The 26500-nt window shown below is 43.6% G+C and overlaps 1 protein-coding gene across 1 annotated transcript in view; it reads right to left on the bottom strand.

Moving 5' to 3' along the window:
- The window catches only part of LOC106576598 (plexin-B2), a 198623-nt gene that overhangs the window by 61802 nt on the left and 110321 nt on the right, over positions 1–26500 (bottom strand). Inside the window, exons 2-9 of the mRNA XM_045722352.1 lie at positions 10138–10643; positions 9535–9699; positions 9101–9355; positions 8687–8878; positions 8268–8447; positions 6242–6376; positions 6013–6113; positions 385–511 (exon numbers count right to left, since the gene is read on the bottom strand). Of these exons, the coding sequence (XP_045578308.1) occupies positions 385–511; positions 6013–6113; positions 6242–6376; positions 8268–8447; positions 8687–8878; positions 9101–9355; positions 9535–9699; positions 10138–10641 (1659 nt within the window). The 5' untranslated portion in view covers positions 10642–10643. The remainder of the gene's footprint in view (positions 1–384; positions 512–6012; positions 6114–6241; positions 6377–8267; positions 8448–8686; positions 8879–9100; positions 9356–9534; positions 9700–10137; positions 10644–26500) is intronic.

Genomic DNA, 26500 nt, shown 5'->3' with positions numbered 1-26500 from the left:
GTCAAGTTCCTGGAGAGAATTGAGATGAAATGGAGTGAAATAAAGGGAAGTAACTGATATTCAGGTCTACAGTACAAAATGTACACAGTTCATTAATCCAGAACTGACCCCGTGAGTGAGTGAGTGAGTGAGTGAGTGAGTGAGTGAGTGAGTGAGTGAGTGAGTGAGTGAGAGAGAGTGAGAGAGAGTGAGAGAGAGAGTGAGAGAGAGAGAGAGAAATGCACTGGAAGGGAGGAGAGCTTAATGAATTGACTAGAGTTAAACTCAGGATGAATGAATTCAGAATGAAGCAAACCCAGCACAACAGATGAGGGACCTTTCACACTGGACAGGACAGCTGCCAATGACAGGGAAAGTAGACATGTACACTCAACCACTCAGTACCTGCTGGGTCTTCCTACAGCTAAGGTTGGGTGGGTTAAAGGCCTGGATCTGAACACACTGCTGGTTGGGGCTCCACAGCCATGTGTTGTCATCCTCAGCCCTGGGACAGTCTCCCTTCCTGGTACACCTGGAGGAGAACAGACCAGTCACAACCTGGACGACGGCTAAGCAGGAGTCTGGACGACGGCTAAGCAGGAGTCTGGACGACGGCTAAGCAGGAGTCTGGACGACGGCTAAGCAGGAGTCTGGACTACGGCTAAGCAGGAGTCTGGACTACGGCTAAGCAGGAGTCTGGACGACGGCTAAGCAGGAGTCTGGACTACGGCTAAGCAGGAGTCTGGACTACGGCTAAGCAGGAGTCTGGGCTACGGCTAAGCAGGAGTCTGGACTACGGCTAAGCAGGAGTCTGGACTACGGCTAAGCAGGAGTCTGGACTACGGCTAAGCAGGAGTCTGGACTACGGCTAAGCAGGAGTCTGGACTACGGCTAAGCAGGAGTCTGGACTACGGCTAAGCAGGAGTCTGGTGTCATGACGTTGCCCTCTTTGGACACTGCGAGCAACATCCCCCGACCTCTATACTTCTGACACCAGGCTCTGTAAGAGCGGTCGTAAATTCCTACAAGGAGATCCTCTCCTCATGACCCCAGTATAGAGAGAACAAAGGAGTTCTTCCACCTCACAGAACTGGAGAACAGAACGACATTTGTTTTCTGGAAAAGGTATAAAAGAGCGGTGAAGAATCCAGCAACGAACTGGTCCGTTTGGTACAATTTTGTGAAACTCATGAGAGACAATACGGCCACATTACCATAACCATGCTTATAGAAGAGTCTCAGGTATGAGACTTACATCTAAATGGTTGTATAAAATGAATGAATAAGGATGGAACTGTTTGTGAAATTGTGTAATGTGATTTTGGACTGTTTAACCTGTTATGGCTAGGGGGCAGTATTTTCACGGCCGGATAAAAAACGTACCCGATTTAATCTGATTATTACTCCTGCCCAGAAACTAGAATATGCATATAATTATTAGCTTTGGATAGAAAACACTCCAAAGTTTCTAAAACTGTTTGAATGGTGTCTGTGAGTATAACAGAACTCATTTGGCAGGCCAAAACCTGAGAAGATTCCATGCAGGAAGTGCCCTGTCTGACAATTTCTTGCCCTTCTTGATTATCTCTATCCATTACAGGGGATCTCTGCTGTTACGTGACACTTCCTATGGCTCCCATGGGCTCTCAGAAGGCGGCAAAAAGCTGAATCGTGGCTTTGCAGGCTCTGGCTGAAAAAAAGTAGCGCATTTGGGTAGTGGCTGGTCACAGTACTGTGAGACTCAGGCTCGTGCCCGAGTCAACCCCATGCTTTATTTTCTTTCGTCTGTTTACCTAAATGCAGATTCCCGGTCGGAATATTATCGCTTTTTTACGAGAAAAATGGCATAAAAATTGATTTTAAACAGCGGTTGACATGCTTCGAAGTACGGTAATGGAATATTTAGAAATCTTTTGTCACGAAATGCGCCATGCTCGTGACCCTTATTTACACTTCGGATAGTGTCTTGAACACACGAACAAAACGCCGCTATTTGGATATAACTATGGATTATTTTGAACCAAACCAACATTTGTTATTGAAGTAGCAGTCCTGGGAGTGCATTCTGACAAAGAACACCAAAGGTAATCAAACTTTTGTAATAGTAAATCGGAGTTTGGTCAGGGCTAAACTTGGTGGGTGTCTAAATAGCTAGCCGTGATGGCTGGGCTATCTACTCAGAATATTGCAAAATGTGCTTTCACCGAAAAGCTATTTTAAAATCGGACACCTCGATTGCACAAAGGAGTTCTGTATCTATAATTCTTTAAATAATTGTTATGTTTTTTGTGAACGTTTATCGTGAGTAATTTAGTAAATTCACCGGAGGTTTGCGGGGGGTATGCTAGTTCTGAACGTCACATGCTAAAGTAAAAAGCTGGTTTTTGATATAAATATGAACTTGATTGAACAAAACATGCATGTATTGTATAACATAATGTCCTAGGTGTGTCATCTGATGAAGATCATCAAAGGTTAGTGCTGCATTTAGCTGTGGTTTTGTTTGGTGTGACATTATATGCTAGCTTGAAAAATGGGTGTCTGATTATTTCTGGCTGGGTACTCTGCTGACATAATCTAATGTTTTGCTTTCGCTGTAAAGCCTTTTTGAAATCGGACAGTGTGGTTAGATAAAGGAGAGTCTTGTCTTTAAAATGCTGTGAAATAGTCATATGTTTGAAAAATTGAAGTTTTTGTATTTTTGAGGAATTTGTAATTCGCGCCACACCTATCATTGGATATTGGAGCAGGTGTTCCGCTAGCGGAACGTCTAGATGTAAGAGGTTAATGAAGGAAACTCCAATTCCCTTTGGAGTCTTAACTAAGTCCTTGGCACGCCCCCAGGGACACAGACAGGACCTGGCGTCATGAGACAGCCTGTTTCTATGTCCCGGATAAAACCCCTACCTTGGTTTTCTATCACCAGACCGAGCTTACCTCAATTACGAGATGGCTAAAGGTTGGAGACCAGCTTACCTCGATAACGAGAGGGCGAAGGTTTGACCAGCATTCCTCTTTCTGAACTTTAACCATACCACGTGGTTAAACTCAGACTATCGATACCGACAGAATAAGAACAAGTCTTTGATATTAATTACTAGTCTGCAGCTAGGAATTCGGTATCATTGAACGAGAAGACCGACAGCCGCCGAAAACATCTATTCTATAACGACATGAATGAATGTTACTCTGAACTATCCATTCTAACCACAGAGAGAGAGAGGACAGACTCTCCAACAGAAACAAACTTTTCAACAGAGATCCCGACGACACACTGAGCATAAATATATATATTGATTGCAATTGTTCCCGAATGAGTGAGCGTTCATGTGCAAAGGTTTAGCATTTCAATTGATATAATTATCAACTCTGTAGTGCCTTCTCAGTTGCCCCCTTTTGTCTAACAAGCCGCCATGCCGGTTTAGCCCACTAGGGCACATTCCTCTATCATTTCTTTGTAACGATATCTACTGTTTGTTATGCATTTCTGTGAATTACTTAGTTAGTAAATAAATGATTTTAAGACAATTGATGTATGGATGACTCATAGTGAAGACTGGGTTCGTGCAGATAACAATTTACGACGTTTGGAATGAGACTGACGTGAGGTAAATAAGTCATTAATTCGAAGACTAAATGATCAGATATTAAAATATCTGAAAGTTATATTAGGAAAATTATAACTTTGTAATCTGAATATTTTCCTTGGTGCCCCGACTTCCTAGTTAATTACAGTTACATGATTAATCAGGTTAATCGCATAATAATAATTACAGAGAGTTATTTGATAAATATGTCTTCAGTTTTAATGATGCCAAAGACACGACACTGGACTACAGCTAAGCAGGAGTCTGGACTACAGCTAAGAAAGAGTCTTGACTACAGCTAACATCTTACTACTGGCCCGTCCCTACTAGCTAACACCTTACTATTGACCCGTCACTACTAGCTACCGCCTTACTATTGACCCGTCACTACTAGCTACCGCCTTACTACTGACCCGTCACTACTAGTTAACGCCTTACTACTGACCCGTCACTACTAGCTAACGCCTTGCTATTGACCCGTCACTACTAGCTAACGCCTTACTACTGACCCGTCACTACTAGCTAACGCCTTACTATTGACCCGTCACTACTAGCTAACGCCTTACTACTGACCCGTCACTACTAGCTACCGCCTTACTACTGACCCGTCACTACTAGCTACCGCCTTACTATTGACCCGTCACTACTAGCTACCGCCTTACTGTTGACCCGTCACTACTAGCTAACGCCTTACTGCTGACCCGTCACTACTAGCTAACACCTTACTATTGACCCGTCACTACTAGCTACCGCCTTACTATTGACCCGTCACTACTAGCTAACGCCTTACTACTGACCCGTCACTACTAGCTACCGCCTTACTACTGACCCGTCACTACTAGCTAACGCCTTACTATTGACCCGTCACTACTAGCTAACACCTTACTATTGACCCGTCACTACTAGCTACCACCTTACTGTTGACCCGTCACTACTAGCTAACGCCTTACTATTGACCCGTCCCTACTAGCTACCACCTTACTACTGACCCGTCACTACTAGCTACCACCTTACTACTGACCCGTCACTACTAGCTACCACCTTACTACTGACCCGTCACTACTAGCTAACACCTTACTATTGACCCGTCACTACTAGCTACCACCTGACTACTGACCCGTCACTACTAGCTAACGCCTTACTATTGACGCGTCACTACTAGCTACCACCTTACTACTGACCCGTCACTACTAGCTAACACCTTACTATTGACCCGTCACTACTAGCTAACACCTTACTACTGACCCGTCACTACTAGCTAACACCTTACTACTGACCCGTCACTACTAGCTAACACCTTACTACTGACCCGTCACTACTAGCTACCACCTTACTACTGACCCGTCACTACTAGCTAACACCTTACTATTGACCTGTCAATACTAGCCAGTTATAACCAATGTTAACCAAAAATATTGTCACTGAGCAAGTTTCAAGTCTGCTGAACGCAAATTTGAACGTTGTGAAAATTCTGTGCAACTTCCAGCACGCATTTACTGTGAACACAGGCTGTACCCGCTTTAAGTTACAGTTTTAACAGTGGTCAAGTAGGCTACTGTGGCTATTTGATCATAATGTAGGCCTACCATCAAAAACAATGGAGAAAATTCATCCCATAGCATTTTAACATGGAAATGCTGTTCTATCATTCAGCCTACAGTAGCAGCCAATGTGTGGCGTTCAATGTAGGACTACATTCCATGAGACTTCTGAAAAAAACATGCAGGGCTTGACATGAACCTGTTTATCCACTTGTCCTTCAGACAAGGAGGTGACTGAAAATGTTGTTCTAAGAAACCACTTTTCTAAATAGAATGCATTAATATTCCCATAACATTATTACAGAGAATCAGCCAAATTCTGCTACCCTCTGCCTATTGGCCACTTGGCTTATTCAACCCTGTCTCAAAATACAACACTGCCCCTTTAAGACATAAAACATATCTTCACCTGACTGGCTTTTCAAAGATGGCTAGAAATGTACAGGTGTTGTGCTCTTGTTGGAAGCAATCGCTCCCCCATTGTTGACAACAAAGTATCTATAACAGGGCTAATAACTCACTAACTAGCAAAGGATATGAACAAATGTGCACGTGGCTATATGCAGCTCTGATTGGTTTAGGCGCACCAGTGTGTGTAATCGAGCTCAGTCGTGCCTGTCAATGCAATAGAACCCTACTCCGATGCGTTCTGCCTACAACAAACAATCTTGCATAGTTCGTTTTGTTTTGGTATGTTGCATTGAAAGTGTTGATTCAATCACAATTTCCACAGTGAAGGGAAACGTTGATAGTGTTAACTAAGGGGGAGAACTCTAGAAAGTTGAGTGAAGTTGAATCTCGTGCTTCTCTGTACGGGCTGGTATTTCTTCTGCGCGGCAGTCCCAGAGGAGCTGCACGCAGCTTAGAGGGAACATTGGCTATAACATAACTGGTACTGTACTCACTTGCCCTGCAGCACACACCACCCACAGTAGGGGTCTTTCTGTGCCACGCAGGACTTGCAGTCTGTCTTCAGGTGGCACGCCTGCACTGGCACCTTGGTGATCTATAAGCAAAACAATAATGGCTGATTCAAACATTGCTTTGATAAGGTACTAACCAAAATGCATGGAATACCTCACACTGATAAATCTGCGCTATGGAATAAAGTTCCACGTTAAGATGCCGGCTTACCTTCTTCTCTGTGGTGATGTAGAGGTGTGTGAGGCTGGTGTCAAACAGCAGGTTCTTGTTGACCTTGTCCCCGGTGTTCTCCCCAGGGGCGCGGCCGTAGACCTCTGGACTGGCCGACAGGTGCAGCTTCAACACCTACGTTACATTAGCAGAAAGAAGACAGAAAAGGCGGCCGGGTCCATGCAGAAGACGTTAGTCAACTATTAAGGAAAATACATACAAGTCAGAGCAGCCTATTGAATAACATTCCAGCATGACGCGTTTCTGTTTAGCAGACGCTCTTATGTAGAGCAACTTGTATTCAGTGCATTTAACTAAGGTAGGTAAGACCAACCACATATCACAGTCATTGCTTTCCTCAAGTAAAACTTTCTTCAAAAAACAAGTGATTGACAAAATCAGTTACAGTGCTAGTAAGAAAGACAAGTGTTAGCTAGTAGTGACGGGTCAATAGTAAGGTGGTAGCTAGTAGGGACGGGTCAATAGTAAGGTGGTAGCTAGTAGTGACGGGTCAGTAGTAAGGTGGTAGCTAGTAGTGACGGGTCAGTAGTAAGGTGTTAGCTAGTAGGGACGGGTCAATAGTAAGGTGTTAGCTAGTAGGGACGGGTCAGTAGTAAGGTGGTAGCTAGTAGTGACGGGTCAATAGCAAGGTGTTAGCTAGTAGTGACGGGTCAATAGTAAGGTGGTAGCTAGTAGTGACGGGTCAGTAGTAAGGTGGTAGCTAGTAGTGACGGGTCAGTAGTAAGGTGTTAGCTAGTAGGGACGGGTCAGTAGTAAGGTGGTAGCTAGTAGGGACGGGTCAGTAGTAAGGTGTTAGCTAGTAGGGACGGGTCAGTAGTAAGGTGTTAGCTAGTAGGGACGGGTCAGTAGTAAGGTGTTAGCTAGTAGTGACGGGTCAATAGCAAGGTGTTAGCTAGTAGTGACGGGTCAGTAGTAAGGTGGTAGCTAGTAGTGACGGGTCAGTAGTAAGGTGGTAGCTAGTAGTGACGGGTCAGTAGTAAGGTGTTAGCTAGTAGGGACGGGTCAGTAGTAAGGTGGTAGCTAGTAGGGACGGGTCAGTAGTAAGGTGTTAGCTAGTAGGGACGGGTCAGTAGTAAGGTGTTAGCTAGTAGTGACGGGTCAATAGTAAGGTGGTAGCTAGTAGTGACGGGTCAATAGTAAGGTGGTAGCTAGTAGTGACGGGTCAGTAGTAAGGTGGTAGCTAGTAGGGACGGGTCAGTAGTAAGGTGTTAGCTAGTAGGGACGGGTCAGTAGTAAGGTGTTAGCTAGCAGTGACGGGTCAATAGTAAGGTGGTAGCTAGTAGTGACGGGTCAGTAGTAAGGTGTTAGCTAGTAGGGACGGGTCAGTAGTAAGGTGTTAGCTAGTAGTGACGGGTCAGTAGTAAGGTGTTAGCTAGTAGTGACGGGTCAATAGTAAGGTGGTAGCTAGTAGTGACGGGTCAATAGTAAGGTGGTAGTGACAGGTCGTCCGCTAACCAACGGCTCTTTTTGAACGGTTCTTTTTGGGGGGGAACATCGAGAACTGAATCTCATCTGTGAAAGAGCTGTTCATTTGTCTCCGATTGGCTCCCTGCGACTGCTGCGGTTTGAGTTCCAGACAACCATTATCTGGAGTTCAGTTAGAGAAACATTCTCTGAAGATGGTAACTCCTCAACCATTATCTGGAGTTCAGTTAGAGAAACATTCTCTGAAGATGGTAACTCCTCCACCTTATCTGGAGTTCAGTTAGAGAAACATTCTCTGAAGATGGTAACTCCTCAACCATTATCAGGAGTTAGGGTCAGCTGTAGTTTTTGAAGAAAACCTTGTGGTCCATGCAATTTTTTTTGCAAAGGCGGAAAAATGTCACGTAAACTATTTAATTGAACTCGTGTCACAATTTGACATAATGGCAGGCAACCCTTTAGGCTTCACATTTCATATTTTTCATCCATTTGTAAGAACTACTGAACAAAGATCTGTTTGGAAGCCAAAAGACCTGGCTCAACGAAAAGACTTGGAATGTCCATCACTGTTAGCTAGTACCTCTCCTAAAGTAGTCCCCAGGAAGGCAACGGCGTGCTCCGTTTCCACAGCGACGGCCACAGCGGTCATCAGGCCCTTCTTGGTGAAAACGGGGTCGGTTGCCAGGGCGAACTCTGCCCTGCTGGCCAGCGGGGAGGGCAGGAACTCAGCACCACACCTTTGGGTGGTCACCATGCCCTTCTGAAGAGGGGAGGAATCAATGTCAGATACATTATCTCATTAGTAGGTAGAAGTGATAATGAAGCAGTTATTACATTATATCTACATCCTCTTGTAAAGTTAATTGTAGAAGAGCAACGACCATAACATCAAGGTAAACTAGAAAAACATCAATTGCTTCAAAACTGACCCCAGATAAATTCTCGCTCCTCTTACCAGAGGGGACTACTTTGACTGTGGGTGCTGGTAAGGCTACAAACCTCATTTTCAATTTTACACAGCTCGTCTGACTTGGAGGAGTACGGTGAGTAGACGGCAGACTTATTGTTTATTTGTCCCTTGGTGCTGTAGCAGGCTCCTATGATCTCCACCAGTCTCTGGTTGATGGCCCTCAGTGGGTACATACACACTGCCGAGCTGTCGTCATCCGAGCTGAACACCACAAACACAACCTGACAGGAATACACAAGTCACTGTTCTTAACTCACTGCTCTTACGGTTCAGACTTGCCTGCTTAAGTAAAGGTGAAATGCTGCTTTATCTGTCCAAAGTCATTTGTGGGATTCAATCTAATTCAAACAACTATTTGTCCCCTTAGGACAAGTCTATTAGGGGTTATATAATTGAATTGGGGTATAGAATTTAACTGTTAGAGGGGGGAAATAAATGCATACCTTATCCTGGGCTCCAACCGGTCCGTACTGGCCAGAGGAGCTCATATTCTTGGCCAGGGCTTCTCCTGGGAGGGCAACGTAGGCTGCCTGGACCTTGTTGTACTTGTTCCCCGCGCTGCAGTTCAGCTGGAGCTCTGTGTACGAGTAGTAGTTGTGGTCGTTCTCACACATCCTGGAGATAAAGGTGAAGTTCTTGGTTCCTGAATCCTGGACGCCCAGGGTTCTGGAGAACAGGAAGTAGACAAAGCCCTCGTCCTGGAAGAAGAGACATAAAAAAGAGAGAGGGAAATAGAGAAAGTGAAAAAAAAGGAGAGAAAAAGAGTGAGAGAGAAGAGCATAATTTCCATGAATCAGTATTTGTCTTTCACAGACAGGCCCTGAGGGGAAGTTTCACAGTGCTGTGTGTGTAAAAGGGTTTTCTCCGTCTCCCTCACCTTGAAGACGTGTCTGAAGTCATGGAGGTAGCGCAGTGTGAAGGGGTTGGACTGGACGGCCGAGGCCTCGATGATGCTGTCGAACATCACCCAGTCTTGAATGTCCTGGAGGATACGGGTGCTGATCAGCTTGGTGCTGTCATGGCTGCCGTAGCCCTTAGCCACCTGAAGAGAACAGAGAGGGGGCAAATACAAGTTACCATGGTGACCAGGAAGTAAATACAACATGGTTCAGCTTGGTGCTGTCATGGCTGCCGTAGCCCTTAGCCACCTGAAGAGAACAGAGTGGGGGCAAATACAAGTTACCATGGTGAACAGGAAGTAAATACAACATGGTTCAGCTTGGTACAGTCATGGCTGCCATAACCTTTACACACCTAGGACGAGACCGAGGGAACAGAACATGGGAAATTCACTTATCTAGTACCTTTACAATTTAAATCCCGATACATCATCAGCATTGAGATTGCAACGCCAGGATAATGGGTTTGAATCCTGGGACCACCCAATACGTAAAACATTTATACAAGTCATTTTGAATAAAAGTGTCTGCTAAATGACATTATTATTACTGTGATATCACGGTCCGGTTAGTCCACCTACCAGGAAGACGGTGAAGTTCTCCTTGTCCTTGCTGAAGTAGTAAGACATCACCCCTACTACTGACACACTCTCCTCAGCACTGGCCACATACGACTTCTCTCCTTTAGTATCGCTGAAGTACAGCAGCTGCTCTACATTAGACAGGTTCCTCAGAGAACAGATTCCTCTGTACAGACTCCCACACACTATCAAGATGTCTTTGGATGGATGGATGAGGAGCAGCTTGTTATGGTTGTCTGTCTCCACTGCTTCCTCGCAGGAAGTCACGGGCGGGGTACACTGGCGGTTGTCCAATTCGGGTCCTGTTCTGGTGCGTGCCTCGGAGTGCAGGGATTGGTCCAGTTGGTAGAGGGTGTTGACCGTGCCCACGTACAGCCGGCTGGTGATTGGGTCCTGGACGACGTTGTTGATTAGGGTGTCGGAGGTGAACTCGTTGTAGGCGGAGCCGAGGAGGGAGAGAGACGACGTCGCCAAGACGGCAGCCAGGACCCACCGCCACGCCATCTCTGGAGAGGGAGGGGGATAGAGGGGGAGAGGAGAAAATTATTCTGTTACTCTTTATGTCCCTTTGTAACTTGGTAGAGAGCGAAAGAAAGAGAGAGAAGAAGAGGGAGGAAGGAGTGAGAAGAGAGAGAAGGAGGAGGGTAGGAGAGAAAGAGAAGGAGAAAGGGGGAGAGAGTGTGTTATAAAATACAGATAAGGGGAAAATATATAATTAGTTCCTAATCTTAATCATTCCATCCTATTAGTGTTTCTGTGGCTTTGTAACTTAGTAATCACAGACAGGCCTGAGGGGACGTTTCAACAGCTAATAACAAGACACATGAAATAAACATGAAGACATTAAGGTTTACAATGTTTAATAAAGATCTTCTGAATCTTTTTTTTTGCAGTAAGTTATTCAGTTCTACTTAAGCGTTCCTACCTTCCACTTTCATTATTATTCATCCTCATCCTTCCCACTAAATATAAAGGAGGGAAAATCAATTCACTCGCTCCCCTAACTCCCCTCAGATGTTGAGATGTGGATCAGTGAATTTGACACGCCGATAAAATAAGCTTTTTTTTTTTCTAAAGAAAGAAGCGTATGCAGCATTCGCTTCGCGGGCAAACTCCTCTTCTCTCCTCCCCTCATCCTTTCATCCCTGCCTACAGTTTTTCGGTAGTCAACCTCTCCTCGAATATAAGGGATTCAATGAGAGGTTGAGAGGAGTGGCACAGTGCCAAGGTAACAAAGGTGTCCTGTTGCATTATGGGTACGCCCTCAGCTTGGGGGCAGAGAAACTCCTCCTTGCAAAAACTCACAACGATTCACAAACTTTTTCCCAAAACTTTTGGGTGGGTTGTTGTGAGATCTAACCAAAAACTTTGGATGTGACCCAAAGGGAACCCTTCCTTCTGACCCAGTGAATTGGACAATAAGGTTCTGACCCAGTGAACAAAGCAACATTCTCAGCAGAAACATGTTAAATGAAGCATTAAAATCAGACTCCAACACCACCATGATCTCTGTAGATCCTCTATTAGCACTTCGAGCACTTTGACCTTTACCAGGTTCATAAACCTCTTCATCTCCTTTATTAGAAGGGATGAAAACAGTCAGTAACTGGGACCAGGCTAAGACAGATCTGGGACCAGGCTAAGACAGATCTGGGACCGGGCTAAGACAGATCTGGGACCAGGCTAAGACAGATCTGGGACCAGGCTAAGACAGATCTGGGACCAGGCTAAGACAGATCTGGGACCAGGCTAAGACAGATCTGGGACCAGGCTAAGACAGATCTGGGACCAGGCTAAGACAGATCTGGGACCAGGCTAAGACAGATCTGGGACCAGAGTCAGTAAATGATACTCTGCTCCATACTTCCAGATGATTTACCATTCAGCAGGAAGGCTGCTGGAGCGGGGGGGGATAATACAGTCCTTATTGGTCCTAATGATGGCTCCTCCCCAGGCACTGATGCAAACCAGCCATGAAGACATTTACAATATACCAACACAGCCTTAAGTTCTCTCTCAGGGGATTAGGTAGAAGGCTTCTACACACCTGATGTTCTGCCAGTACCAGCCCAACAGGAACAGAGAAACAGAGAAACACAATGTTCTGTTCTACTCTTCTGTTCCCCTCTCTTCTGTCCCTGTTCTACTGTCTTGTTCCACTGTCCTGTCCTACTGTCCTGTCCTCCTCTCTTCTGTATTAGTAAGACAGTGTGTTCTTACCCAAGGCAACACAGAAATTACTTCAGTCCATTCCTGAAATACCTTTGTGGGAACAAAATGATAATATCTCAGTGAGTTCTGGGGCTTGTCAGGACACTTAAGCCCATGAGTAGAATGAAGTTACATTTACACACTGATTTAAGGTCAGTTGGTATTTTTCCTCCTAATGGAAGTTAAGGAAGGTATGTAAGTAAGCTGATTTTAGACCTGTGACAAAGGGCAACTTCTACGTGGAGCTATCAAACAGACACACAGTCTTGAAGGCTTTTGAAGAAAACAAACAGTCCTTAAAGCTCCATACGTGGTGTTAGAGCTCAGGCCACCAATGATGATGATGGTCTACAGTATGAATCAGTGCATAACAACGTTTAAAGAGGACAGAACAGAGGGGCAGAGTGAGAATCAACAAACTGGGACTCAGGCTCTGCCCTCCAGTCTCCTCACAAAAACCCAAGTAAAGTAAGCTTTCTGAGAAACCATTATGAGTGAAATAGTAGAGCTAGACACCACAGTGGCAGCTCTCACTGGGACTTTGTTATGATGAAATAGTAGAGCTAGACACCACAGTGGCAGCTCTCACTGGGTCTTAGTTATGATGAAATAGTAGAGCTAGACACCACAGTGGCAGCTCTCACTGGGTCTTTGTTATGATGAAATAGTAGAGCTAGACACCACAGTGGCAGCTCTCACTGGGACTTTGTTATGATGAAATAGTAGAGCTAGACACCACAGTGGCAGCTCTCACTGGGTCTTTGTTATGATGAAATAGTAGAGCTAGACACCACAGTGGCAGCTCTCACTGGGACTTTGTTATGATGAAATAGTAGAGCTAGACACCACAGTGGCAGCTCTCACTGGGTCTTTGTTATGATGAAATAGTAGAGCTAGACACCACAGTGGCAGCTCTCACTGGGACTTTGTTATGATGAAATAGTAGAGCTAGACACCACAGTGGCAGCTCTCACTGGGTCTTAGTTATGATGAAATTGTAGAGCTAGACACCACAGTGGCAGCTCTCACTGGGTCTTAGTTATGATGAAATAGTAGAGCTAGACACCACAGTGGCAGCTCTCACTGGGTCTTAGTTATGATTGTTGGAGTCCAGTTCCAGATTAGAGCTGGGTAACGGTCCCATTAACTCCCTGTACCACACACACCCCCTCCCTTAGATGTCTCCTAAGATGCCGGCACAGCATTGCACTGCGTGTTTCACCCGATGGGGCTGCATTAGTTGTTATTGTCAGCACTCAGAGTGTTGTAAGGGGCTTTGCAGCGTGACGACTGTTACTCATCAGTGTGTGTGTTCCTTCATCAGCACAAGGCTGATCATTTGATTCCTCTTTCACAACTCTGGACAAAACCTTCTCTCTTTCTCTCTCGGCTGCTTAGCCCACACAACTCCAGAAGAACACACATATATTTGAGTCATAATATAAGTCATATAAACCATGTGATGTGGTTTCTCATATCGCAACGTGACCGTCTGACTGACTGGGGGTTGGGGAGATTGGGGTTGTGGGTTTCAGAGATTCGGCCTGTCGGTTTCTGTGTGTGTGTCTGCGTGCTCACACAGTGTGTGTGTGCGCGTGTGCATATTGCCGTATCTTCAACATACAGTGTGTGTGTGTGTGTGTGTGTGTGTTAAAATACATGAGCTGGCGCACACCCAGAATTGTTTTTTGTGTGGAGGTGCTGACTAACGGCGAATAAACTATCAAAATAAAGAAAGTCCCAAACTCCATGTATAAACTCTCAGCAATTGAATGGGTATTTCCCAACGTTTCAGCATCACCGTATCTTCCTCAGGGTGATGTCATGAATACTTCAACCAGGTTATGTAGACAAACAGTGCAATTAGTGCAACCAATGACAATAGTGAGGGGTGTGTCAATGATTAAGTTAATTAAAATGAATTAGTTAAACTTAAAAAAAATTGATATTCAATACATTACGATATTGTTATTATATTGAAACAAATGAATATCGTACATCATTTTAGCATCAACATACATTATTGTTCAATTCAATTTCACATAATTGTTTCATATTTCATTTCATATTTGTTACATGTAATCTTTTGGTTCAACCTTACTGTATAATGAGCGTCATCAACAGGGGAACATATTAGGTGTATGCTAATAAACTGTAGAAAGAATATATCTATTTACAAGACTTGTTCATAAAAGAAAGATTTGTTCATAAGAAGGGCCTGAGATCAAAGTCAGTATTCAGACCACCAATGTTTTTAGACAGCATATCCAGTAAGCCTCTCTTTGTACTAGTAGGATCTCCATGTTACCTCCTCTCCTTGGTAGAGCAACATGCTCAATGCCTGTGTATTTGAGGGAGGAGATTAGATGGTTAGCTTCAACAAAGTGAGCTGCTACTGAATAGTCAATGTTCTTACACCTGATTGAGCTGCGGTGTCCAGCTATGCGGTTTTTTTTTGTCTTTTCGTTTGTCCTACATGGGCTTTTCCACATGAACAGGTGATGAGATAGATTACTCCCTTGGTCTTGCATGAGATGATCCCCCCTAACAGGGATCCTTCGACCTGTATGTGGGTATCTGAAGAAAGACGATTTTATAGGTCTATTGCACTGCGCGCATGAGCCACATTTGTAGTTCCCATTTGGAGTGAGTGTGAAGAGGTCTGAGTGAGCGACCACGTTTATAGACCACCAGTGGGGGTTCCTTGAAGAGGTGTGCCATGTTTTGTCTGATTGCAGAATATGCCAGTGCTATTTCAGGATTGCTTTCATTTTCTCCGAACCCTTGATGAACTTAGTACAAAAGACGGTTGTGTTGTTTTTCTTCTTTGGTTGAGTTCTTAGTAATTCATCTCTTGGTTTTTGAGATATTTTCATCGTTGCAGCATCAAGTTTGTAATTTTTTTAGCATTGCCCTCTATCAATGAGATCATGTGACTAGTGTCTGACATAAGATGGGAGATTCCCAACCATCGGTTTAATGTGGTGATCCACAAATGGTGAGATGTTGGATGTCACAGAGCTGGTTGCTGCTACAATGGATCTACCTGGAGGAGGAGATACCTGGAGGAGGAGATACCTGGAGGAGGAGATACCTGGAGGAGGAGATACCTGGAGGAGGAGACACTTGTTTGTGTAATTTAGTGACGGTATAAAAAGTTAGTAACTTGGGAAATTTCACACAGAAATTCAACTTCTTTTTTGGTGATTTCTCCTGATTCCAAACAGCTTTCCACTGTGGATGAGCTATTATGCTGGAATTCCAGGGTAGGGTCACAATTCAGTTTGCGATAGAAGTCACCTTTAGATAGTTGTCGGCGACATTCATTCACAGTCACATTTGCTTTGTTTACAAATTCCTCCTCCGTCACATTTTTTTATGATAATCGAAGGATCTGACTTTAAGTCCTTAAAGAGCCATTCTCTTGTCTCTACTCAGGTTATCATAGGATTTGTGTTTCCGTTTGTCTTTCAGTAAGTCACCTACATCATTTTTAACAATCCTACAGAAGGTTTCTATGGAGGCATTGCGTTTGGGGGTACAAATTAACTTTTTGCTCTACATATGGTTCTCTCAGAGTTGTCAGGTACCTCAGCTGGTTTAATGGCTCCATCTCCTCCTTGACTCACGGTAGGACAGGGAGGTCTATTGACTCACGGTAGGACAGGGAGGTCTATTGACTCACGGTAGGACAGGGAGGTCTATTGATTAGCTGGTAGAACTGTTTACATCTCACTGAGGATGACATTCCAACTGGACTCATGTAGTTTCACTGTTATCAAAGAACTCAAGCAATCTCAAGAGATCTATGTGTTGTCAACATACAGTGTGTGTACAATGTGTGTGTGTGTCTTCAACATACAGTGTGTGTGTGTGTGTGTGTGTGTGTGTGTGTGTGTGTGTGTGTGTGTGTGTGTGTGTGTGTCTTCAACAAACAGTGTGTGTGTGTGTCCATGTGCTGTTTGTGTCAGTGTTATTCTATGATTTACTACTGTGTAAAGCTATACTATATTCTCTCTAGACTGAGGTAATTAGCCCCGTTGCCCTGCTGTTAACCTCCAATGTCCTGTAATGTGTGACAGACAGCTGCTTCCAATCAACACACACAAAGGTTAAAGTGATTACTCTTCCTGTAAAGAAACCAGTTTGGTCCGGTTTCCCACCACCTTATAGGGTCGTTCCACCTCAAAAAGCTCAATTAAGAGGATATCCACACAGACCATCTCAGAATGTTCTGAAATCCTTTCTGTTGTTTCAAACAGATATGATTACCATTCCTGCAACATTTTGTTGAAATATAATTTGATCTCCAAATTGGTCATTTTAATTTATAGGATTCATAAACTCAGCAAAAGAAAAACGTCCTCTCAACTGCGTTTATTTTCAGCAAACTTAAAATGTGTAAATATTTGAATGAACATAAGATTCAACAACTGAGACAAACTGAACAGGGGGGGGGGGTAGTCTTAACGACCGTTCCACAGGTGCATGTTCATTAATTGTTTATGGTTCATTGAACAAGCATGGGAAACAGTGTTTAAACCCTTTACAATGAAGATCTGTGAAGTTATTTGAATTTCTATGAATTATCTTTGAAAGACAGAGTCCTGAAAAAGGGACGTTTCTTTTTTTAAACAAATATAGTACCTAACATCCAATTTCAATCAAACGTTGATCTAACAACGAGTTAGACAGGAGGGAACCAAAGTGATGGTTAAAAGTCACCTACGCCCCTCCCACTCCAATCCCACCCAAACAACCTGTATACAGCATCAGTTCTCTGTCTGACAAGAAGTATAGTGCCTCGGCTCAGAGTATTGTTTCTTCATCCCAGTGAATTTGATGACAATTCCCGTGTTCAGAGAAATAAGTCATTAAAGTTGTTAGACTTAAGTCCCATCCTACATTCTACTGCAACAAAATTATGTTTCAGGAATGCTAATCTTATCTGTTACTAACAGAAACAATTTCAGAACAATCTGACATGGTGGGGGTGATGGCTTGTTGAAATGACATGGAACGACCCGTCTGTCTGATCACAAACAATTCCCAGATCCATTCCCAATGGAGCCAGACCAGGATTCCCATTCAGGGTTGTGATGGAGAAGTCTGCCTAGCAGGGAATGTTCTGGGGTCTGTTCCCAGTCAGGGTTGTGAAGGAGAAGTTAGCCTAGCAGGGAATGTTCTGGGGTCTGTTCCCAGTCAGGGTTGTGAAGGAGAAGTTAGCCTAGCAGGGAATGTTCTGGGGTCTGTTCCCAGTCAGGGTTGTGAAGGAGAAGTCTGCCTAGCAGGGAATGTTCTGGGGTCTGTTCCCAGTCAGGGTTGTGAAGGAGAAGTTAGCCTAGCAGGGAATGTTCTGGGGTCTGTTCCCAGTCAGGGTTGTGAAGGAGAAGTCAGCCTAGCAGGGAATGTTCTGGGGTCTGTTCCCAGTCAGGGTTGTGAAGGAGAAGTTAGCCTAGCAGGGAATGTTCTGGGGTCTGTTCCCAGTCAGGGTTGTGAAGGAGAAGTCAGCCTAGCAGGGAATGTTCTGGGGTCTGTTCCCAGTCAGGGTTGTGAAGGAGAAGTTAGCCTAGCAGGGAATGTTCTGGGGTCTGTTCCCAGTCAGGGTTGTGAAGGAGAAGTCAGCCTAGCAGGGAATGTTCTGGGGTCTGTTCCCAGTCAGGGTTGTGAAGGAGAAGTTAGCCTAGCAGGGAATGTTCTGGGGTCTGTTCCCAGTCAGGGTTGTGAAGGAGAAGTTAGCCTAGCAGGGAATATTCTGGGGTCTGTTCCCAGTCAGGGTTGTGAAGGAGAAGTCAGCCTAGCAGGGAATGTTCTGGGGTCTGTTCCCAGTCAGGGTTGTGAAGGAGAAGTTAGCCTAGCAGGGAATGTTCTGGGGTCTGTTCCCAGTCAGGGTTGTGAAGGAGAAGTCAGCCTAGCAGGGAATGTTCTGGGGTCTGTTCCCAGTCAGGGTTGTGAAGGAGAAGTTAGCCTAGCAGGGAATGTTCTGGGGTCTGTTCCCAGTCAGGGTTGTGAAGGAGAAGTCAGCCTAGCAGGGAATGTTCTGGGGTCTGTTCCCAGTCAGGGTTGTGAAGGAGAAGTTAGCCTAGCAGGGAATGTTCTGGGGTCTGTTCCCAGTCAGGGTTGTGAAGGAGAAGTTAGCCTTGCAGGGAATATTCTGGGGTCTGTTCCCAGTCAGGGTTGTGAAGGAGAAGTTAGCCTAGCAGGGAATGTTCTGGGGTCTGTTCCCAGTCAGGGTTGTGAAGGAGAAGTTAGCCTAGCAGGGAATGTTCTGGGGTCTGTTCCCAGTAAGGGTTGTGAAGGAGAAGTCAGCCTAGCAGGGAATGTTCTGGGGTCTGTTCCCAGTCAGGGTTGTGAAGGAGAAGTTAGCCTAGCAGGGAATGTTCTGGGGTCTGTTCCCAGTCAGGGTTGTGAAGGAGAAGTTAGCCTAGCAGGGAATGTTCTGGGGTCTGTTCCCAGTCAGGGTTGTGAAGGAGAAGTTAGCCTAGCAGGGAATGTTCTGGGGTCTGTTCCCAGTATCCCCTTTGATCTCAATCCATATGGAACCTATGCCAGGATAATCACATTCTATAGAGAGAGAGCCTACTGGAGGGATGGAGCTCTAGATTAAGACAGGAAACCATGTCTGTGTCGATGCCTAGCATCGCTGCCTTTATCCTGGGTACTGACGACACCAAGCCCCTCTGCCTCCATGTAGATACTGTAAGGTTTCATAATGAAAGCTTTTGGTCGACTGCGTTTCTCTGAATAGCGTCATTCATACAGGTAGCTCAGACAACGGATGTAGTTATTTAAAGCTGGAACTACCCAGCGATGGTTTAGCTGAAGAGCACAAAATCCCTCATTATCTCTCCAACCTCTGATACAAGACAAAGACATCTACTGCAAGACAAAGACATCTACTGCGAGACAAAGACATCTACTGCGAGACAAAGACATCTACTGCGAGACAAAGACATCTACTGCGAGACAAAGACATCTACTGCAAGACAAATATCTACTGCAAGACAAATATATCTACCACAAGACAAATATATCTACCGCAAGACAAATATATCTACTGCAATCTACTGCAGTAGATGATAAAGACATCTACTGCAAGACAAAGACATCTACTGCGAGACAAAGACATCTACTGCAAGACAAAGACATCTACTGCAAGACAAAGACATCTACCGCAAGACAAATATATCTACTGCAATCTACTGCAGTAGATGATAAAGACATGTACTGCAAGACAGCCATCTACTGCAAGACAAAGACATCTACTGCAAGTCATTTGTACGTGGATCAAAAACAATGTGTTTCTTTAACCTCTCTGGGCTAGGTGGGACGCAAGCGTCCCACCTACTCAACAGCCAGTGTAATCCCGTGGCGCGATATTCAAATACCTCAAAAATGCAAAAACGGCAATTTTTCAAACATATGACTATTTTACACCATTTTAAAGACAAGACTCTCGTTAATCTAACCACACTGTCCGATTTCAAAAAGGCTTTACAACGAAAGCAAAACATTAGATTATGTCAGCAGAGTACCCAGCCAGAAATAATCAGAAACCCATTTTTCAAGCTAGCATATAATGTCACATAAACCCAAACCACAGCTAAATGCAGCACTAACCTTTGATGATCTTCATCAGATGACACACCTAGGACATTATGTTATACAATACATGCATGTTTTGTTCAATCAAGTTCATATTTATATCAAAAACCAGCTTTTTACATTAGCATGTGACTAGCATGTGACTAGCATTCCCACCAAACACTGCCGGTGAATTTACTAAATTACTCACGATAAACGTTCACAAAAAACTAATTATTTTAAGAATTATAGATACAGAACTCCTCTATGCACTCGCTATGTCCGATTTTAAAATAGCTTTTCGGTGAAAGCACATTTTGCAATATTCTCAGTAGATAGCCCGGCATCACAGGGCTAGCTATTTAGACACCCAGCAAGTTTAGCACTCACCAAAGTCAGATTTACTATAAGAAAAATGTTATTACCTTTGCTGTTCTTCGTCAGAATGCACTCCCAGGACTTCTACTTCAATAACAAATGTTGGTTTGGTACCAAATAATCCATTGTTATATCCAAATAGCGGCGTTTTGTTCGTGCGTTCAAGACACGATCCGAATGGTAAATAAGGGTCACGAGCACGGCGCATTTCGTGACAAAAGATTTCTAAATATTCCATTACCGTACTTCGAAGCATGTCAACCGCTGTTTAAAATCAATTTTTATGCCATTTTTCTCAAAAAAAGCGATAATATTCCGACCGGGAAAGCGTGTATAGGTACAAAGAGAGAGAAAATAAAAACATCTCGTGCCCTCGTGCACGAGCCTGAGTCTCAGAGTACTCTGACCGGCCACTATCCAAACGCGATAATGTGTTTCAGCCTGGGGCTGCCTCGATATCATTCAGCTTTTTCCCGGGCTCTGAGAGCCTATGGGAGCCGTAGGAAGTGCCAAGTTACAGTAAAGATCCTCAGTCTTCAATAAACAGAGACAAGAAGAACAAGATCTTGTCAGAGAGGGCACTTCCTGTACAGAATCTTCTCAGGTTTTTGCCTGCCATATGAGTTCTGTTATACTCACAGACACCATTCAAACAGTTTTAGAAACTTTAGGGTGTTTTCTATCCAAAGCCAATAATTATATGCATATTCTAGTTACTGGGCAGGAGTAGTAACCAGATTAAATCGGGTACGTTTTTTTATCCGGCCGTGTCAATACTGCCCCCTAGCCCTAACAGGTTAAGGGACGGAGTGTTTACACACACACACACACACACACACACTAGGGGTGTAACAGTACACGTATTAGTACCAAACCGTTCAGTACGGGGACCTCGGTTCAGTCTGCACTGTGAACTCTAACACATTAAAAAGATATATTTTTTAAAATGTAAAAGCTAGGCCTATAGGATATTCCAACGCTGCGTTGTAGGCTTCTTGAATAAATCTATGCTGAAAAAACATGTCAGGATATTCCATTAAAACTAGAGCCTATCAACGCTGTAACCAACATTTAAATCTCAACGGACGTATTTCCAACTGTCCTTTTGTGAGGCCCAGCCGGGAGCTGGTTCTGTATGATGGAGAGAGTTGTTCGGGATAAACCAGGAGGATGCTCAATCGTTTAAAATCTTCACTTTGGGAACATGTTGGCTATCTAGCAGATTATAACTGCAATGGGCAGTGTGTCACCACTGCTCAACCAGAACAGCCTATGCAGCTGCCAACACCTCAAACAGGTAGACACATTTACACTGTCGTCACCCCAGTATTCCACTGGAGCAAGACGGAAAAACAACAAAACTACTGTCTCCCCTGACAAGAGTGGAAAGAGTGGTGGATGTGTTTTAGAGTGGTGGATGTGTTTTAGAGTGGTGGATGTGTTTTAGAGTGGTGAATGTGTTTTAGAGTGGTGGATGTGTTTTAGAGTGGTGGATGTGTTTTAGAGTGGTGAATGTGTTTTAGAGTGGTGGATGTGTTTTACAGTGGTGGATGGGTTTTACAGTGGTGGATGGGTTTTACAGTGGTGGATGGGTTTTACAGTGGTGGATGGGTTTTACAGTGGTGGATGGGTTTTACAGTGGTGGATGGGTTTTACAGTGGTGGATGGGTTTTGTTATTCCTGATGGTGATGTCACCAGGCCTTATGACTAATGATCATAAATGGAATCAGGAAGACCAACACTTAAATAAACCAGAAGTAACTACAGTAACTGTTGGCATTTCATTTTCCACTGTACCGAAACAAACTCCAAAACAACAATACATACCAAACACACACACACACAGAGAGTGATTAAATGGCTGGTTTACGCAAATGTAATTTTCTCTGGTGTATGGCCTTCTCTCGCTTCACACATGGACGATTAATAACTGCACTGTGGAGCAACCCCCCTTTTGATTAGCCTGGCCCAGATAGACCCCTAAACTGTGTGTGTGTGTGTGTGTGTGTGTGTGTGTGTGTGTGTGTGTGTGTGTGTGTGTGTGTGTGTGTGTGTGAGAGAGAGATGTAATATGTCAGCCAGTCAGAGTAATTATGACTGGATTCCAATGTGGAAATACTGAATTAACGGTTTCACTGCCTCCTATTCAAAACATGCAGATTCAACTTTAATCTATTCATTGTGCAGAGATCATAATTCTGTTCCAGTGACTAGGACAAGAAGAGAAAGGGACAGACAGAGAGAGTAGACAGAGAGAGAGAGAGTAGACAGAGAGAGAGTAGACAGAGAGAGAGTAGACAGAGAGAGAGTAGACAGAGAGAGAGTAGACAGAGAGAGTAGACAGAGAGAGAGTAGACAGAGAGAGAGAGAGTAGAGAGAGTAGAGAGAGTAGAGAGAGAGAGAGTAGAGAGAGTAGAGAGAGAGAGAGTAGAGAGAGTAGAGAGAGAGTAGACAGAGAGAGAGTAGACGAGAGAGAGAGTAGACAGAGAGAGAGTAGACAGAGAGAGAGTAGAGAGAGAGAGAGTAGACAGAGAGAGAGAGTAGACAGAGAGAGAGAGAGTAGACAGAGAGAGAGAGTAGACAGAGAGAGAGAGTAGACAGAGAGAGAGAGTAGACAGAGAGAGAGAGTAGACAGAGAGAGAGTAGACAGAGAGAGAGTAGACAGAGAGAGAGAGTAGACAGAGAGAGAGTAGACAGAGAGAGACTAGACAGAGAGAGAGTAGACAGAGAGAGAGTAGACAGAGAGAGAGTAGACAGAGAGAGAGTAGACAGAGAGAGAGAGTAGACAGAGAGAGAGTAGACAGTAGAGGTCGACCGATTATGATTTTTCAACGCCGATACCCAAAAAAGCTTTTTTTTATTTATTTGTAATAATGACAATTACAACAATACTGAATGAACACTTATTTTAACTTAATATAATACATAAATACTATAAATGTAGCCTCAAATAAATAATGCAAAAACAAAGTGTTGGAGAAGAAAGTAAAAGTGCAATATGTGCCATGTAAAAAAGCTAACGTTTAAGTTCCTTGCTCAGAACATGGGAACATATGAAAGCTGGTGGTTCCTTTTAACATGAGCCTTCAATATTCCCAGGTAATAAGTTTTAGGTTGTAGTTATTATAGGAATTATAGGACTATTTCTCTCTATACGATTTGTATTTCATATACCTTTGACTATTGGATGTTCTTATAGGCACTTTAGTATTGCCAGTGTAACAGTATAGCTTCCGTCCCTCTCCACGCTCCTACCTGGGCTCAAACCAGGAACACATCGACAACAGCCACCCTCGAAGCAGCGTTACCCATGTAGAGCAAGGGGAACAACTACTCCAAGTCTCAGAGCGAGTGACGTTTGAAACGCTATTAGCGCGCACCCGGCTAACTAGCTAGCCATTTCACATCGGTTACACCAGCCTAATCTCAGGAGTTGATAGGCTTGAAGTCATAAACAGCGCAATGCTTGAAGCACAGCGAAGGGCTGCTGGCAAAACGCACGAAGGTGCTGTTTGAATGAATGCTTACGAGCTGCTGCTGCCTACCATCGCTCAGTCAGACTGCTCTATCAAATCATAGACTTAATTATAATAAACACACAGAAATACGAGTCTTAGGTCATTAATATGGTCGAATCCGGAAACTATCATCTCGAAAACAAAAAGTTTATTCTTTCAGTGAAATACGGAACCGTTCCGTATTTTCTCTAACGGGTGGCATCCATAAGTCTAAATATTCCTGTTACATTGCACAACCTTCAATGTTATGTCATATTACGTAAAATTCTGGCAAATTAGCCAGGCGGCCCAAACTGTTGCATATACCCTGACTCTGCGTGCAATTAACGTAAGAGAACTGATACAATTTCACCTGGTTAATATTGCCTGCTAACCTGGATTTCTTTTAGCTAAATATGCAGGTTTAAAAATATATACTTCTGTGTATTGATTTTAATAAAGGCATTGATGTTTATGGTTAGGTACAGTCGTGCAACGATTGTGCTTTTTTCACAAATGCGCTTTTTTAAAATCATCCTCCGTTTGGCGAAGTTGGCTGTCTTTGTTAGGAAGAAATAGTCTTCACAGTTCGCAACGAGCCAGGCGGCCCAAACTGCTGCATACACCCTGACTCTGTTGCAGAGGTGACACATTTCCCCTAGTTAAAATAAATTCATGTTAGCAGGCAATAATAACTAAATATGCAGGTTTAAAAATATATACCTGTGTATTGATTTTAAGAAAGACATCGATGTTTATGGTTAGGTACACGTTGGAGCAATGACAGTCCTTTTTCGCGAATGCGCACCGCATCGATTATATGCAACGCAGGACAGGCTAGATAAACTAGTAATATCATCAACCATGTGTAGTTAACTAGTGATTATGATTGATTGATAGTTTTTTATAAGATAAGTTTAATGCTAGCTAGCAACTTACCCTGGCTTCTTACTGCATTCGCGAAACAGGCAGGCTCCTCGTGGAGTGCAATGTAAAGCAGCTGGTTAGAGCGTTGGACTAGTTAACCGTAAGGTTGCAAGATTGAATCCCCAAGCTGACAAGGTAAAAATCTGTCGTTCTGCCCCTGAACAAGGCAGTTAACCCACTGTTCCTAGGCCGTCATTGAAAATAAGAATGTGTTCTTAACCGACTTGCCTAGTATATTATATATATTAAAAAATAATAATAATAAAAAATTAAAAAATAAATAAATATCGGCAAATCGGTGGCCAAAAATACCGATTACCGATTGTTATGAAAACTTGAAATCGGCCCTAATTAATCAGCCATTCCGATTAACCTCTCTAGGGTAGTGGGCAGTATTTTCACGGCCGGATAAAAAATGTACCCGATTTAAACTGGTTATTACTCTTTTCCAGAAACGGGAATATGCATATAATTGGTAGATTTGGATAGAAAACACTCTAAAGTTTATAAAACAGTTTGAATGGTGTCTGTGAGTATAACAGAACTCATATGGCTGGCCAAAACCTGAGAAGATTCCATACAGGAAGTGCCCTCTCTGACCATTTCTTGTGCTTCTGTGGCATCTCTGTCGAAAATACAGCATCTCTGCTGTAACGTGACAATTTCTCAGGCTCCCATAGGCTCTCTGAAGGCGCCAGAAAGTGGAATGAGATCTCTGCTGTCTCTGGGCTAGGTACAGGAGCGCTGTTTGTGAGTGGTCAGGCTGGTGGCTCAGAGACAGGAGATGCGCGGCCCCGAGAAGTGGCCATGTTTTTCTTTCAGCCTTTGAACGAAAACAACGTTGCCCTGTTGGAATATTATCGATATTTTACGAGAAAAATAGCATAAAAGTTGACAAACAGCGTTTGACATGCTTCTAAGTACGGTAATGGAATATTTTGAATTTTTTTGTCACGACATGCGTCCGCGCGTCACCCTTCGGATAGGGACCTGAACGCACAAACAAAACGGAGGATATTTGAACATAACTATGGATTATTTTGAACCAAAACAACATTTGTGGTTGAAGTAGAAGTCCCGGGATTGCATTCTGACGAAGAACAGCAAAGGTAATCCAATTTTTCTACTAGTAATTCTGAGTTTACTGAGCCTCGATGTTGGCGAGTGTCTGTTTAGCTAGCCTTGATGGCCGAGCTATCTACTCAGAATATTGCAAAATGTGCTTTTGCCGAAAAACTATTTTAAAATCTGACACCGCGATTGCATAAAGGCGTTCTGTATCTATAATTCTTAAAATAATTGTTATGTTTTTTGTAAACGTTTATGAGTAATTTAGTAAATTCACCGGAAGTTTTCGGTGTGTATGCTAGTTCTGAACGTCACATGCTAATGTTAAAAGCTGGTTTTTGATATAAATATGAACTTGATTGAACAAAATATGCATGTATTGTATAACAATGTCCTAGGAGTGTCATCTGATGAAGATCATCAAAGGTTAGTGCTGCATTTAGCTGTGGTTTTGGTTTTTGTGACATATATGCTAGCTTGAAAAATGGGTGTGTGATTATTTCTGACTGGGTACTCTCCTGACATAAATTAATGTTTTGCTTTCGCTGTAAAGCCTTCTTGAAATGGGACAATGTGGTTAGATTAACGAGAGTCTTGTCTTTAAAATGGTGTAAAATAGTCATATGTTTGAGAAATTGAAGTTATAGCATTTTTAACCTGTTAGGGCTAGGGGGCAGTATTTACACGGCCTGATAAA

Source organism: Salmo salar, chromosome ssa07, assembly GCF_905237065.1.
Source record: "Salmo salar chromosome ssa07, Ssal_v3.1, whole genome shotgun sequence".
NCBI lineage: Eukaryota > Metazoa > Chordata > Actinopteri > Salmoniformes > Salmonidae > Salmo > Salmo salar.
This window is presented reverse-complemented; position numbering and strand designations above follow the sequence as displayed.